At 40.9% G+C, this 16,859-nt stretch overlaps 1 protein-coding gene across 1 annotated transcript in view; it reads right to left on the minus strand.

Moving 5' to 3' along the window:
• LOC310944876 (netrin receptor UNC5D-like) overlaps positions 1–16,859 on the minus strand; it is a gene marked incomplete at its 5' end in the record, with an annotated part of 231,215 nt that overhangs the window by 54,900 nt on the left and 159,456 nt on the right. Inside the window, 2 exons of the mRNA XM_083910720.1 lie at positions 14,072–14,175; positions 15,163–15,306. Coding sequence (XP_083766846.1) covers positions 14,072–14,175; positions 15,163–15,306 — 248 coding nt within the window. The remainder of the gene's footprint in view (positions 1–14,071; positions 14,176–15,162; positions 15,307–16,859) is intronic.

Here is a 16,859-nt window from a genome sequence, read left to right on the forward strand (position 1 = left end):
TTTTTGTGGTGTGTTTATGGCAACTGGCATTCCTCCTTGTTTGGCACAAATCTCTACTTCAGTGCATCAAGGGATGGGATTTTTAAATTACTTGGAAGTACAACGCCTGTTGCTGTTGTTGAAGACAAAACAAATGAACACCCTTTACCCCTTTGTTTTCTTTAAAAAAAACGTGAAACACATTCACAAAAAGGTGCAGGGCACAAGCTTGAAAGGTACCAAGGTTTGATCATAAGGTTGTTAAAGCTCACATAGAGTGGTCCTGTTGCACATATATGTTAGTTATGGAGGTCTACTTACATACATTAACTTGTTTTTATGGTCAAAAAACCTCCTAGTCGCTGTAAACGAGCCGATAGAAATCCTCTTTTCCGACGCTGTTCCCCAGCCGCGATATTTCAGACTCAACTCTCACACCCAGAAGACAGACTGTGTTGTGATTGGCCAGCCAGCGTAGAGGCTTTCCAACCGTATTGTGATTGGCCAATACCCGGAAGTGACATATTCAGCACACTTGCTCTCAGAAGCGCAGCTCCCCCCTCTGGAGCGGTGGATGCACTGCTACTCATTATCAAAACATTGTTTTAACAGCAGTCCCTTTTATGACTTTGACCCGGAGTCAGACGACACTGTCGCTCGTGAAACACCTCCACAACGGACGCTATATTCTTCTTCTGTGGTTCAATGTACGCAACCGGATGTGCCCGGACTAGTGCCCGGAGCAGGACGATCTGCTGTTCCGTTTCAATGTTTACGTAACCGGACCGGGTTTTTTCAGAGATCTCGCTGAGCCCGAGATTACAATACAACACAGCGTTCTCAGCAGTGGCTGAACTGTTTGTTTAGAACCTTCAGGGCTTCTTAAACAAGGTAATGACGCAGATACACACTAAAAAACAGCGTTAATTGGAACTGCCGGTCTAGGTCCACTTTAAAATCAAACATGTTTCAACATTAAGTGCATAATGTCACTTGAGGGGGTAAAAAAAAAGTGTGCAAACGTTGGGCATGTCTTGCCTCAAGCAAAAAACTAATGAGAAATCTAATTTCCATCACAATGTAGCACAAATAAGTAGCTGTAACTACTGCCTACTCCCCCTGCAATGATTACATGAATCATTAAAGCAGCACAAACACTGTTTTCCTTATTTATAATGTACCAACGATGAATTCTTGCTCTAAATTGTGTGTTTGTTATTGATGGGAAATTTGGCGAAAACAGCACAATAACAATGCATTATGCAATAAAGTATAATACACACAGGTTTTCACACATCATTCGGATAACCGAACGCATGAAAAGAAAGATCTTCCACAGATATCAGTGAATCGAGAGACGTGACACAAAGGAGAGAGCGAAAGGACCACAGCTGGGTTCTTTCAGCGGCACAAACGCGCCGTTAAGAGCATTGTGTGTTTGCCAGGAACCGCGCGGTCACACTTCGAAAGACGGCAGCAATTTTCGAATCAATCCTTTTTTAGTTGGTATTGAAAATAAGGGAGCTGCATTTGGGTGTTGGGGAGTATCAGTTACTGTGGCATCGATCTGCCCTTCACCAAGGATTACTCACGCTACCCCATTCGCGACGGACTGCGCGCTGTGTCGAAAAAAAAAAGCACGACGTCTGTTTGTGTGACCTCGGATTCAGAACTTTGCGGATAAAGTCACGCAATATGAGGGGAAAAACCTTTTTGCGAGAAGCTCCATTAGCAAACGGTATTTGTATTCGTTAAAATAAATAAGTAATAGTACAATAAGAAGTACAGATTGCATTGTGAATAAATACATATGTAATATGGATTTAAAGGGAAAGTTTAATACCTTTTAAAAGTGCACAGTGTGATTTTACCATTTATTCAATTCAAAATATGGCCTGAGGGACAAAGTTATACACACACATTAATATACAGTAGTACTTGGTTGTTCAATGGATTGGATATGGCACCAAATAAGAAATTATTACATCTTCTGTTGGTTCAGTGGGAACCTGAGTGGCCTTTTGTGGGTGTTTGAGTGCTTTTTCTAATTTTCTAAGAGGTAAAATAGAATTCTTAATAATAACTAATAACATTTATGTTTCACAGACAGACTCTACATTTAACAAAAAAACTACATTAAAATAGATTGTATCACAGACGACACATTTGCGCAAGTGCACTTTGCATTACCGTAATTACACGCTGGTTTGTGCTACTGGAAAAATTCCAACTGCTTCTGAAAATTGCCCGTCAAAACCAACGTGTGGTTATTACGGTAATTTCACTCGCACTGTTGCAGGAAGCCGGAGAATCAGCATCTTTGTCACCAGAGAGGAAAGAGTTGGAAAAATGCCTGTACATACATAGTTAGTACATTGAGAAAAAAATATTTTAAATTATTAATACACTATTTTAACATGCAGTAAATTGAAAAATAACTGCCAGATATTGAAAGTTATTCTGGAAAAATGGGCAATTTTATGGTTGAAATAAGCGAAAAAGTCCAAACGGACATTTCAAGGCATAGGTGTTCAAGGGTTAAAGGCGCCATATGTAAGAATGTGGCCAAAAGCGGTTACTACATTCAAATTCATTCTTTTAGGTTTCGTTTTCTGACGTAACTGGCAACCCGTGGTTGCTCGGCAGCTGAGACTCTACTGACTGCAATGATTGGTAGGTGGCGCCACATGCCAAAACATGATTTCAAAACATAAACATGATTTGCAGTCTGCAAAATATATTTTTTAATGGAAATGTTTTGGCTGTACTGTTGTTGTTGGTGAGTTCAGTTTGTTATATGAACATTATTCTCTGTGACCTATAAGGGGGATTGAATGGCCAGTTGCTTTAGATTTATTACATAATGCACCTTTAAAGGTCAGGACAAAGCCGTGCGTACCACTGGTGGTACACGTACAACAGTTTGAGAACCATGGACCTCGTGGCTGCTCTACCACAATTACTCTGCATACAGGTCACTTTCGTGCAAAGATCACTACGTCACTGTTGGCAACGACTGCCTACGCTGCAAAGAAACTTCAGAAGGAACGAATATCAAAGAACGCCGGGGCAATTAAACGTCTTAATATCAGCTGAGGGATTCAGAAATAGACAGATTGCCCAAGGTCATGTGTTGTGTGTGTGTGTCAAACGAGAGCATCCACCAGTGCTCAGAGAACCCAAAGGTCCCAAAGGATATTTTGAAAACCTTCAGGTGAAACTTAATCAACAGTTTTTCCTCGCCATCTTGCTGACTGCTACTTTAATACGACTCATCACAGAGGCTGGTTTTCTCATTCCTGAGCACATTGCTGTATTTAAGGTCAGTTACAAAAAGGAAAAGAAGACGGGAGAACGGTGGAACTTCATTAAACCCCTCGTCTTCTTTAATGTAACTGACCACATAATTGCCTCTTTAGTCTTTGCAGGAGTGGAATATATTTTGGAACCGTCTTCGGTGGGTTTTCATGGGAGCTTATCTGAAGGAGTTCTTACACTAAAGCAAATTAAAATAATCGTCCTGCACTGTGGTCGCTTTTTCAGACTCATGTTTTTGCTTTGATTAATCTCTCTCTCTTACTCCGCCCCCTCCTTTACTCCCTTTTCCACTGTTCACTGCAGGAAAGCACTGTATAAACCCTGAGTGTGATTTGCATACTGCGTCGGTTTTCTAGAGTCCAACCCCTTTGGGCTGAGAAGCGATAGAGAAAATGCTCATGTTGATGAGAATGCAGGGACAGGACAGACTCAAATGAGGTTGATAAGCCAGCGCCGGGGGGGAAAGACGGGAGAGACGGATTTGCTTAATTGGCAAATTTGTTCCACTTCGATTGCAACAACCAATGGTAAACGAGACCACACCTAAGCAGCCAACCAGGTCTTACAAGGCAGTCTGCTGCTGCTGGTGCTGGGGTTACCTGCTGTCAAGGTCACAGCGTTCACTATTACACAGCAGCTGAGGTAAAATGTATGTGCGAAGAATATGAAAAGCTACATTAAACTTTCACCATGGTTGATTATTCGATGACTCGATGAATTGCCAACTATTTCCTACTACAACTATTCGCTAACTTTATTCATCCCTTTCTCTGCATTTAAACTTTCCTTGAACCTTCCTACACTCTTAAGCCCAATGTATACTCCTACGTAAAGTGCGTCTGATGAGCGTCGGCATCGGGCGCCTTAACCCGGCGTTCGGTTCATCCCGCAGCGCCAGTTCTGCTTACCAAAAGTGGCCCACTAGGTGGCTCGCATTCCACGCCCGGCTCCAAGCCAGCGAGCTGGGCGTGAGAGGCCTTGGGGCCGAAGCGTAAAAATTGTTTAAGTGTCCGTCACTCCGTCAAGGGACAACGGAGACGGCAAGAGCTGCGATTGGTCCTCAGGACAGGCCGAGCGAAGCTGCTCTGTGCCGGCTCACACTGTGCGCACCGAGCGTCCACAGAGGCGGAGCTGATCACCGCCGACAACGTCGCTGCCAAACTATAAATACGTCATATCTTAATACACACAGCACATGTTTAGACTCTAAATGACCAATTTCTCGCCTGTCAGTCTTTCTCTCTCGGACACCATTGCTCACTGTAGCCAAAAGCACAACAACCTTGCACAGCGACCCCTACTGATCGGGCGGGAAATTGCAGTGCGTATCCGTCACCATGACGCAGAAGTATGAAGGCTCTCCGTATTACGCAGTCGGAGAAGTATAATGTGGCCTTTAGAAATAAAGTGCTACGTAGAACCATATAAGGTTCTTCGGCTTGTCCTCATAGGAGAACCCTTTTGGGCTCCAGGTAGAACCGAACCCCTTTTGGAGGGTTCCACCAAGAACCCTTTCAAAACCCTTTATTCAGGAAAGGGGTTTTTAAGGGTTCTCTGGATCAAAATGGTTCTTACTGGAACCATTAGTGTTACCAAGAACAAGAAGAAGCAAATGGTTCCAGGTAGAACCTTGTATAAGGACCCTTTTGGAACCTTTGGGGCAATGGGAGTTGGGTGCCTTTATCAGGGGTACCCCATCCCTACGATAATGGATAGGTTTTAATAAAGTTGAGTTGAGTTAAGCTTTCGGATTGATTTTTCTTCTTTGTAAATGTGAATATTTTCTGGTTTCTTTGCTCCATCAAAAAAAAACTAAACATAAGACATTTGAGATCAACATTTTCTTACATTTTACTTAGTCTCAAATAATCAACAGATTGATTGATAACGGAAATAACCGTCGCAGCCCTAAGTTGGTGGTTGCCAAACACGGACGTTTTAGTTGTATCTGCTGTTCACACCATCTGTTCCATTTCTATAAAGACTCAACTTTTTGGATTAAATCTCGAGTGGAAACAAGAGGCAGAGACTGAAACTGAAAGCGCAACAGCATCTGGTAATTATCACATGAAGAGAGGAAACAACAATGCCACAAAAACTTGATATAATAGTAAATATCCACCAGCAAACTGTATGGGCTTGGCTGAAGCTCCCCGTTTTGTAGACCAAAAACAACAAATCAACATAAAAACATAGTTAACAGCCTGCAAATTAAACATTAAATTGTGAATATACTGTCTGCAGGAGCTTAGTATTTCAATTTATTCAATCTCCGATGACACATCATGGCCGTTTTTACGACTCCATGCATTTCTCGCATTATTTTAACGTACATCTTCCCTCCACGCGCTGCGTTCCCTGCGAACATTTTTTCCCGTCTAACTTTGGTCTTGTTTTGTCATTTTCCAGCCAGAGGACAAATAATAGCAAATAAAATGAAGTCATGATATACTGAAGGCAACATCAAATGGGCAGCAGGGGAGCTGTGTACATGCAGCAGATCCGTCTCTCCGAGAGCTTCAAGCTGTTTGAAGTTGCCGAGCTGACAGGCATAGTGTTTATTTGCAGAAAGGTAACTTAAATATAACACACATACACAAACATTCTTTTCAAGTCATTTCAATTCCAACCTCCAAACACTCTATTATTCTGAAAGGATATGTAATGACCTACATTTACAATAATTTAAATAGGAAGTGAAAGCGACACGAAGACGCATTACAAAGCATCGCAGGAGGTTTTGTTCCATCCGATTCAATTAAAGTCGAGTTTTGGAGCACCCTCCTCCTTTTTCACTCCCCGCGTGTCGTTTAGCCTCTTCCGCCTTCCCTCAGCCATGTGTGGCCTTTTTTCGGCAACGCGACGATGACTTTCATGAAATCACATTAAACAAATGAGCCCTCCAAACCTGACAGCAGCATATTCTAGAGGTGGGGGGGTGAGGTTAAACCCTTGTCATGTCCTTGGTTTATCTGCACACCGTCTCAGGAAATGTTGTGTTTATGACTGAATAATTACATTTTAAGCGCTTCAGATGACTTTCAATCAGAGGCCCGATGATTAATTACACTTGGTCAAGAACACGTGCAGTTAATGTGGAATTAATGATTGTATTGTTTTTTTTTTTTCTTTTCTTGAAGTGACAGGTTATATATAATATATATACGCAAAACGCTTCCATATATTATACGGAAGCGTTTCACTCGAAAAAAAACAAAAACTCTTTTCTTCACTTTTGGTTTGATTTTTTTAATACTTTTTTTTCTGTTTTTCGGAGTAAATTTTTTTTCTGTTTTTCGTGCAAATTTTTTATTCCCCTGTTTTTCAGAGTAATTTTTTCCCTGACTTATCGAGAACTCTTGCTATGGTACATGCGAACAGACTAAACAAGTCGTCCATGTTTTTATAAATTGAACTCTCAGTAAAGGAGTGAATGTGTTTATTATTTCAAATGCTCTCTAAACTCAGAAAAAAATTACTCCGAAAAACGGGAAAAAAAATTACTCGGAAAAACAGAAAAAAAAATTAATATCGACAGAGTCTCTAAACTTTAAAAACAGAAGCACACATACGCAGTACACAGGTACGCTGGTTATTTGTAGCGCTGCTCTTTTCATATAATAAACAGACCGCTCCTGTTCCAGCGTAGGCGTGCTAACCGGCGCTAAAAGGAGCTAATGCAGCTAATGGAGCTAAACGGTGCCTGGACTCCGGTGTAGCGGACATGATGCAAACATGACGTCATTCGCGTCTTTTTTCCGGTCAGTCGTCATGGAAACGCGCCATGCGTTAACCTTTTGCACAGCACTTACGATTATACAATTAAACGATGGTGTCCGACAGCCCTAATATATATATATATATTAATATGAAATAAAATATGAAATTATTTACATTAGGTGCAGAGTTGAGATTGAGGTAGATCAGAAAGTAAAGTCACTACAATTGACTCCAAAACTGGAGGTCATTAAAACAGCCTTCTGGCCAGAGCACACATGCATTTTTAAAAGTCTCTCTGGGAGCTGGATCTAATCAGGCTGCACTTGTTCCCTCACAGCTGTCTTTCAATGCTCCGGTGACTCAAACACCAGGCAACAAACGTCCTAAAAAAGTGCTACATAAGAGACGACGCATGAGAAAACTGACCCCACCTTCATGCCTCGGTCACCTCAAAGGTCAGATATTGCATTGATTTAAAGATTGTATTGGTTTTTATTTAAAAGCCTCGTGTGGTCAGACTCGTGCTTAAACCGCGACCTGCCTTGTGATTCTTTCTGTCCCTCAAGATCCTGTGGAAATTAGAGGCAGCTATGGCTCTTAGGGGGAAACATCCAAAAGCAGCATCTTTTTGCACGCACAAATACATTCTTTTCAAAGGAGACGCGCATCCGAAGCGATGCACATACGCTGTGGCATGCGTCCACGGCAAGACGTGTTCTGTTTTTCTCATTCTTCATCACCGAGATGAAAACATCTCAACTGTTCCGGCTGCAGCGAGCCTGTCAAAGAAGTAGGCCAAACTGGTCTTTGTCCGCTGAAAATAAGCTTTGAACCTCCATCATCCAGACAAAGCCACTGAATCATTTGGTGAAGTACAGGATAATCAAAGACACAGCGATTTCTTTTTTTCCACTCACTTTCATTCTCCACAAAATTACAACAAAGCTGGGGCGAGGGGGAAAAGTGCCGCTTGTAATCCACAGTCTTTGTTTGGATTGTTTTTTTTCTTCGTTTGTCGCATTAATTAATTGCAGTGAGGCTGCAGCAACTTTAAACTACTATTTCAGGAGCTCCATGCAAATTTTTGTTGTTTGGACACGAAAGCCCACAGTTGCCTTAGTTTAAAACACTTCTGGTTTCTTCCATGTGTTTTTGTTGCGTTTTCAGACATAAGAATGACTTGTTAAGCTGTTTTTATAGATTCATTTAAGTCTGGACATTGTCTTGAGACAGTCCACAAGGGGTTTAAGTGAGAATACATCTAAATTTCCTTTCATGTATGTTTGAGTAAAATCTCACAGAAGGTGAGTCAGCATTTCTTCCTGCATGATTGATCCAGGGCCACTGTTTGCCTGAAAGTTTATTATTATATGTTTTAAAAAGGCCTCACGTGTAGGGAGCCCCCGAAGTGCCATGAGAAAAAAATAAAAAAGACAAATTTTTTTTTTCGAAATCTCAAGTTTCAAAGTTGAGATCTTGAGTTTCCAAAAAATTTGAAAACAATTTTTTTTTGAAAAAAAAGTTTGTTTTTCTTCTTATTTTTTTGGGAAACTCGAGATCTCGAGATTTCAAATTTATTTATTGATTTTCATCATTTTGTCACTTTGGGGGCTCCGTACATGTGAACATCAAACGAAAGAGAATTAAGGGTGTAACAAACAATCTGATACAAATCACCGATTTAAAAACACAGTGATTTAAAAACAGCCCTGTTCAGAACGCTCTGTTTAGTAGTATCTCTTTAGGTCCAGCTTAAGAAAAAAGTAAAACGAAACTTAAGGGACAGGAAATGACATCAGCCACAGAGGCTACTGGGAGCTAACAGCAGTTAGCATTTGGAAAAGTGATCATTTGATATATGATCACATGTAACATTCATCCACTGGACAGATAAATCCTCTGAGGCTGGAAGTCTGTGTAGGACTCTGTGCTGCACTGTGGAGCCATGAATAGAACTTTTCGCGGTTTTCGAATAAGGTTGCCCTCGCCAGCACTTTCGCGTGTTTTACGGACAAAGCTGAGCTTCGCGAGACAACAATTCCAGGAATTTTGTGCATCGTGACGTCCAAGTGAGCGCGGAAGTCAACATAGCCTGCCGTCACTTTGCGGCTAACGCAATCGCCATGCGTTGTGGGAAATGTAGTTTATGGTCAACGCACGCCTTAAAGCAGCAAAGACCTATTTCACAATCACTCGAGGGCCACATAAAATGACATGGCGGGCCACATCTGGCCCCCGGGGCGTTAAGTTTGACACACGTGCCCTATATCTATCCTAGATATCGTATCAAATCATCCTCAAAGCGAGAGAAGCAAAGCCCCGCATCCAATCCAACTTCATGTCTGAAAAGAGCTTTAATTTTTGAAGGCTATGTAGTTGTTTTCTTCCAGCTGGTTTCATTATTCATGATTATGGCCATGATCCTTCTCCCTTAGTGGTTTTGGATTTTCAGCATGTCCACTTTTTTTTTTTTAGACATGAAAATGACTTATTCAATAGAAAGTTTTCCTCCTTTTTGTCAAAGCCAATCATCTTATAACATTAACATTAGAATGCATATTTTAAACCGCCATCTCATTTTATAAAAAAAGTGGAGTGTGAGAGGATTTGGCCATCTCAACGACGTGCCAACCCAATAAAGTGGAGCAGTCTTAAGCTGTGTTACTCTGCAGTCTGGCTTACAATGTGCACAGATTATTGCTTCTATCACTCTGGGGAGAGATAATATGGCACTCTCTGATTTTCATTAACATCCTACACAGCAGCACCACTAAACTCCCGGGTGGCTTAGTTACAGCGAGATATGGATAAAGTTCTTTCCTCTCCTCGCTGTAGCCGCTGCCTCCGAGGAACACAACAGCTGCAACACAAGTGGAATTGAAGCTGTGATGTGCACTGTGCTAATACGCCTTTTAACGGCATGTAAATGTTGGAAGTGATTTCATTCGCGCGGTGTCAACTGAACATTTACCGTCACACCCATAACCCCCCCACCACCACCACCAAATTAACCATTTGCATTTTGTCAACACCACAACTATTTATTTTCCAACCTGGACGCGTCGCAAATCGCCAACTCAAATAAATGTCACGACCAAAATAAACGTGTCTCGGAATACAAATGGAGTTCAACGGATCATCGTGACCTCAATTCTTTAAATTCCCCGACAACTGTAGCTGAGCCTCCTCGCTGAGACAAATTCCACAGAAAAAAAATAAAGAATAAAATAAAAATGTAACCTCCCACCAGTGCCTAAAGTCACGAAAAAGAGAAAAAGTACAACTACCATCTCCAACTGTGTCTTTTTTTTTTTTTTTTCTTCTCTCCCCCCTCAGTGAGAGTCATACTGGAGGGAACTGGATTTGTCTCTGCATTATTTACTAAAACCATTCTGTTTGTTAGCCAGAGTCACATTAATGCATGCATGAGTAGTTGCCTATTTGATGACCACAATGCATGAGGGAAACTGGTGGTACACTGATGCTCCATTTGTGTGAGCTGAATCATTCATCTCTCTCTCTTTCTCGCTCACTCACACACACACACACAGAGAGAGAAGCGTCAGAGTCCTAAAGGCATCAATTATTTCATTAAAACAAAAAAAAAATTCAGAGAAAGCTTAAGTTTTTCAGGGTATGAATATATATCCAATAAACGTGCACAAATCCAGAATTTGGACTTCGATTTAAGAGGATGTTGAATTGTAGCTGCTCTCGTGCACTCGTGCACATTCAGTTTTTAGGGATTTACATAAGAGATTATACGACATGTAATATCTGCCAAAAAAAAAAAAAGGCGCCTGTATTTATATAGTAATGTGAACTTTGAGTATCATCCCCAATGATGCTATGCCAGGGTCTGTGCTGCACACATCTCTGGGCTTATTCGCTTCTTGCTTGGATTTGGGTTATTTTGGTTCCAGTGTGTGTGTGTTTTTTTTTTTAGTGAAGGGGAGCATATTTTGAGTGATCCAAGGTGACAAAGATGGCAAGTAAATAAAATCCATCCAAACAGCATCTGCCCCCACGAGAAACTCCTTTAACCTTTGGATGCTTTTACTGCAAACTATCATTCACTAATATATTGTTTTGATATGTAACTGCAGTCTGTTCATTCAATCAAATCCAACTTTATCTACAATCTACACAGTACACAGTTTGGCCAAAGTGCTGTACACAGACAAATAAAAATGTAAAAAAAAAAAGAGAAAGACAGTAAAGATAGTAAAAGCCAACATCTAAAACTGAGTTAAATGTCCCATATTATGCAAAATCAACTATTTAATCATTTAAATCCTCATATTTGGGACTCTGGATGTCCTATCAGTCGTCAAAGTGGGAAAAAAGATGACACACTCACACACATGTTTTTGTGGTCCTCCTCAGTCTAAAACATAAAAAAACATGCTGGCGAGGGCAACGGTATCCGAAAAACCGGATGTCCGCAAAAAGTTCTATTCTTGGCTCCACAGTGCAGCACAGAGTTCTACACAAACGTCCAGCCTCAGAGGATTTATCTGTCCAATGGATACATGTTATGTATGATGGCAATGTGTCTGCTAGAGCCTGTAAATTATAATTTTTCCAAATGCTAACTGTTGTTAGCTCCCAGTAGCGTCTGTGGCTGATGTCATTTCCTGTCCCTTAAGTTTCGTTTTACTTGAAGTGCTGCTAAAACTGGATTTCAATGGCTCCCAGTTCGTTTCTGGACAAGTAACAATATCAGAATAAAGCTACAATATTTAAAAAAATAAAAATAAAAAATGTCCTCAATATGGACATATTCGACTTATTTGGCAGCTTTAAATAAAGCCGTCATGATGCATGATTGGGGTTAAATAAAATAGTAATAGATTGTAGTAGGTGATTGTGAAAATATAGAATATTATAACATTTTCCAAAATGGATGTGAACGCCAACTACCACAAGATTTGAACATTCATTTTTAAATCCCAGGCGTTTTAGTTTCAAATCAATTCCAACTTGTGGAAAAAAGAAAAAAAAAGGAAAAAAGTCACCGTTTCAATAATTCCGATTGATCAGAAGGCAACGAGACTACGGACTGTGCCTTTAAATAAATGCAAAGCCTCAAACGCAAGGCCTGTGCTTTGGTATTGACACTGTACCGTATAGTGTTTTCCTTCCCTGAGTCTGCACATGAAGGCACGCAACATCAAAGACACACCACTCAACAAGACTGTCCGCGAGAGCCTCATTATATATTCATAGTAAAAATTAAAATGTATGTCTTTCAGACACACAGAGGACTCAGAGGAGGAGGGGGGGGGGGAGGGGGAGGGTCGGTATTCAGAGTGAAATTAATTCATGACATCTTAATAAATCATAGCTGTGCATCATTTTTACAGAGGAACGTAGTGATGGCCGTGTAATGATCGCTCGCATCAGTCCGCTCACACAAAGGTGATGCACATTTTGTTTGTTTCTGTGTTCTGAAAATGTGCGTGTGTGATTATTTGATCCAAGCTATTGGTCACTTGACATTATCTTTAGCATTAGCCAATGGCAAGCATTAACCAGGTTGTGAGACGCGGAGTTAACACAAATAATCCTGCTGTCAAATTAATGCGAAGAAGCAGTTAGCATTTGGAAAAAAGTGATCGTTTGCAGGCTCTAGCAGGCACATTGCCGTCATATATATAACATGTATCCACTGGACAGATAAATCCTCTGAGGCTGGAAGTTTGTGGAGAACTCTGAGCTGCACTGTGGAGCCAACAATGGAACTTTTTCGCGGACTTCCAGTTTTCGGATACCGTTGCCCTCGCCAGTACTCTCGCTTTAGGGTACTTTAGGGACAAAGTGGAGCTTGACAAGTCAACAATTCCAGGAATTTAGTGCATTGTGACGTCCCAGTTAGCAACATTTCGTGTTTTATCTCCTGTACTAAGACTGAGGAGGACCACAAAAACATGAGTGAGTCATCTTTTTTCACACTTTGCCTCCAGAGTCCATAATATAAGGATTTAAATGATTAAAAAGTTGATTTTGAATAATGTGGGAAATTTAAAGAAAATAGTCAAATGTGTTTATTTAGTCATAACAATGTAAATATTTTAAATGTTTGTGTTTCAAAAGAACCTTAAGATATCAGGGAAAAGAAGTGAAAACATATTGAGATGCTATTATTATATACATTAAGTTTAATATTAAAAAAAGAAGCTATGTATGATGAAAAGAAAGGCACCAAAACAAAAACACACACAATCTATGTTGTGGAAATAACAGTAACACATATTTCCCCAGTAAAGAGTTGTGTAAAATATGACAATTATTTGTACTAATACTAATAATTATCCTTACTAATACGGATTTAAATGATTAAGAAGTTGATTTAATATGGGACCTTTAAATGGAATAATGATTTGATAAATAAAAGGCTCTGAACACTAACAACACTCATTCATAAGGGTTGCTGATGTCGCCATAGAAGTTTTTAAGCGGCGTTTCATAGCGTCTCTTGTGCTGGTTGAAAGCTTTTAGACACAGCGTGTTATATACACGACTTTGCAACCAACCACTGCTATAGCAACCCCTCGCTGCACCACGATACCTGTTTTCTAGGAGTGATATTATCCGTCAAAGTTGTTGTCCTGCTGCTGCTGCTGCTTCAAGCTACACAACGACTGTCCAGAAACACCAAACTGGAATTCTCTCACATAAATAACGGCTGACATTTTGACTGACATGTTTCTGCCAAAAAATAAGGTCTATAGTCTTGCAGCAGAGCTACACTGCTCAACTTCCTGTGGTCCAGCTGTAATCCACAGGACGCACACACATTCGGACGAAACGAAACACAGAATACACACATTCTTGTATCTAAAGTTGAGCATAAATGAATGAAATGGGTGTTTTTGTCGTTCCCCATACAAGTCTGAAGAGGGAAGCGCGCGCGCAAGCCTTTGATTTACAGTGGCTGGAGAGCAGCAAAACAGTGTGTCATGAAAACAGATTTATTCCGACAGGGCGACTGTGCCTCTCCAGGCAACACAAGGAGAAAATGTTACTTGTTTGAAGTGTAAGAAGCCCTCACCTCAGCCACAGGCACTCCCTCTGGGGGACGACAGTGCAACACAATCATGCCATTCAGAGGCACCTCGGTGCCTTGGGGGTCCTGCTCAAAATTCTTCCTCAGGTCTAAGGAAGAGAATAAACAGCCTGCATTAGAGAACAACCACCAAACAGCATGAGAACGAGTAACTAAGGGTGAATTCCAATTCCTTGTTTAAAATCTCAATCTTAACCCTCAATCTTAAAAATGCACGCTCCCTATAGTGCAAGTGCTGTCCTGATTCTCAGCTGCTCAATATTGAGATTTTTCCGAGACCACCCTTGGGAGCAAGGGCTACCCAGAATGCATTGCGTGTTTCGACAGAACAAAGATGGCGCCGAAAGCAGCAAAACGAGTGCGCTACAAATTAAGTATTTTCTTTGTTAATAGAGATATAAAAAGTTATGAAAACCATTGTATTATCTTAGTTTAGGCCCATATTATGGATTACTGACGTCATTGTTGCGTAACATTTATTTTGATTTTACGATCTTTTGTCAATAGTGCGGCCGGTGCGGACAAGCGATCGTTTGCCATCGTTTACTTTTCAATAAGCCGTGGTGTGCGGTAACTGTCAGCTGAATATGTCCGTGGTTGTGGTATTTGTATGAGTATCATCTTATAACTAACTGACAACCTAATAATAACTTGACCGACAAACGGATCGTAATAAATAATCGTGACGTAAATGTGTTCTTCTTCTTCTTTGGAGTTGACAGACTGGACGCAGCTTTAGCGTTATTCTGCCCCCCACAGTCTGAAGACGTATCTGCATTTAAGGGGGTGTCCTTATTTCTAAGTGACAAAATAACCCTCAACACTTGGTTTTGAGGGGCCAGTTAAGATTAAGGGTTGAGCTTGAGGGTTAAGATATGAATTGGAATTGGCCCCTAAACCTGCACATTACAAGTCTGATGTGTTTCCAGTGTGACCTTTTTCCTTCTCATGCAAACACACGTGAAACATAAAGAAAGAAGCCTTCCACAAATCACATCACCAGTCGGAAGGATGAGTAACCTTTGCGCGGGACAGTAAGGTCAGTCTGGTATTAAAAATGACACAGAGTGGCTTACAAGCGATCCGGACGGACGCCTTGCGGCTTTTCGAGGTTCCCAGGTGACTCCAGGCGACGCACAGGCACCAGTAATCCTCCGGGCCGTGAAAGTCCTCCACTTGCTGACGGGACACGTTGATCATCACTTCGCGGATCTTCAGCCCTGCGGACAAGAGGGATTGATTGGCTCAGATTAGCGTTCATTAGATACGGGGCGCGATCAATCAGGACGATGATGACGATGATGATGGTGAGTGAAATCTGAATCTGATAAAATTATCTGCAGTAAACAGATCCAGCACTTGCCCGGGAGGAGATGCAGGCAGACACTGCTCATCAGAATCTTAAACCTTTTAGCAAAAAAAACAAACTACACAGTTCTGTTAGACATACTGTAGAGCTGATCTCACTATATTCACATAATCCATATCATTAGTGGTCTCGGAGCAAACCCCTCATTAATGCTCCAGTCTGGCCGGCAGCAATATAACATGGAGGTTGCACTCTATTGGAATAGTTAGTGAGCCTTTACATCCTCTTTTTCCGAATCTAACCATAATCCATTAATAGAGAAGTGACACTAAATGCTTTCCAGTGGAAGCATTAAGTAAGAAGAGGGACACATCGGCCTCTAATTGTTTTAAGGGGGAAAAAAAAGTGAGCACTATTTTTCCACCATTGAAAACATTTGAAAAGACTATAATTTCAGGTTGCAATTAAACGCTGCAATCGGAAAAACCGACAACGCTTTCTATGACAATCAAATCATCCGTTTCTGCAGCAGGACTCGGTTTCGTTAACGTCAGGCCAGGTCATTTGTTCACATCTGTATATTGTCAATGATGCAGCCCATAATGAGCCAGGCATGAGACCAGCGTTTTTTTAACTGATGAGAATTTAAAAGCCCCCCCCGTATTTCAATTATGCCACACTGTGCACAAAGGATGACAGCCTCCAACCATTAATATATAATAGAGTGGCTTTATTGGGTTTCTAGGAAATTGCAGCGTGCATCAAAGTGTGTGACATCTCTCTCGCGAGGAAGAAACCTGAATTTCAGACATCAAACTTTGGACAGATTTGTTATGTGAATACAGAGTTATGATCCGTCTACAGCATCGTGTGTCCAGGCTTTATTATTTCTGACTGACTGTTGGGCAGTCCTAGTGTTTGACCTCTGGTTACATCCATATTTATACACTTGAATTTAAAATTTTTATATATTTTTCTCTGTGTTCATTTGGTGTCCACACTATTCTACAAAGTTTTTAGCTGCCAAAATGGAGACACCATTGGAAAATACGGTTTTGTTTAAAATTATTGAGGGTACATCCAGTAACTCTGAATGTTTAAGGGTGAATTAAAATGCCACAGCAAGTGTGATTTTGTGAGGTACCGACACATTATTAGCACTGAATTTCGCTGTGCATGCTGCTATTTCTGTGGACCTGGATCTGGAAGCGAGAGACATGTGCTCTCAGTTTTTAACATTGATGCCAGTTGGTGAAAAATAGATTATAACAATCGAGTAACCTGAGAAAAGCTCTGTGCCTGGTTAAGTCGAAAGATATCTTAAGAATATGTTCACTATATATATATATTTTTTTTTTTTTCACGCCACAAAACCCACTTACTCTCCCACACCAAACTCCGTTGATAAAAATGAGCGTTTTTTTAGCTCGCTGTGACACAGGAGCCACAAGTCTACTGATGCCA

This window comes from Microchirus variegatus (genome assembly GCF_963457635.1).
Source record: "Microchirus variegatus genome assembly, chromosome: 1".
Taxonomy (NCBI): domain Eukaryota; kingdom Metazoa; phylum Chordata; class Actinopteri; order Pleuronectiformes; family Soleidae; genus Microchirus; species Microchirus variegatus.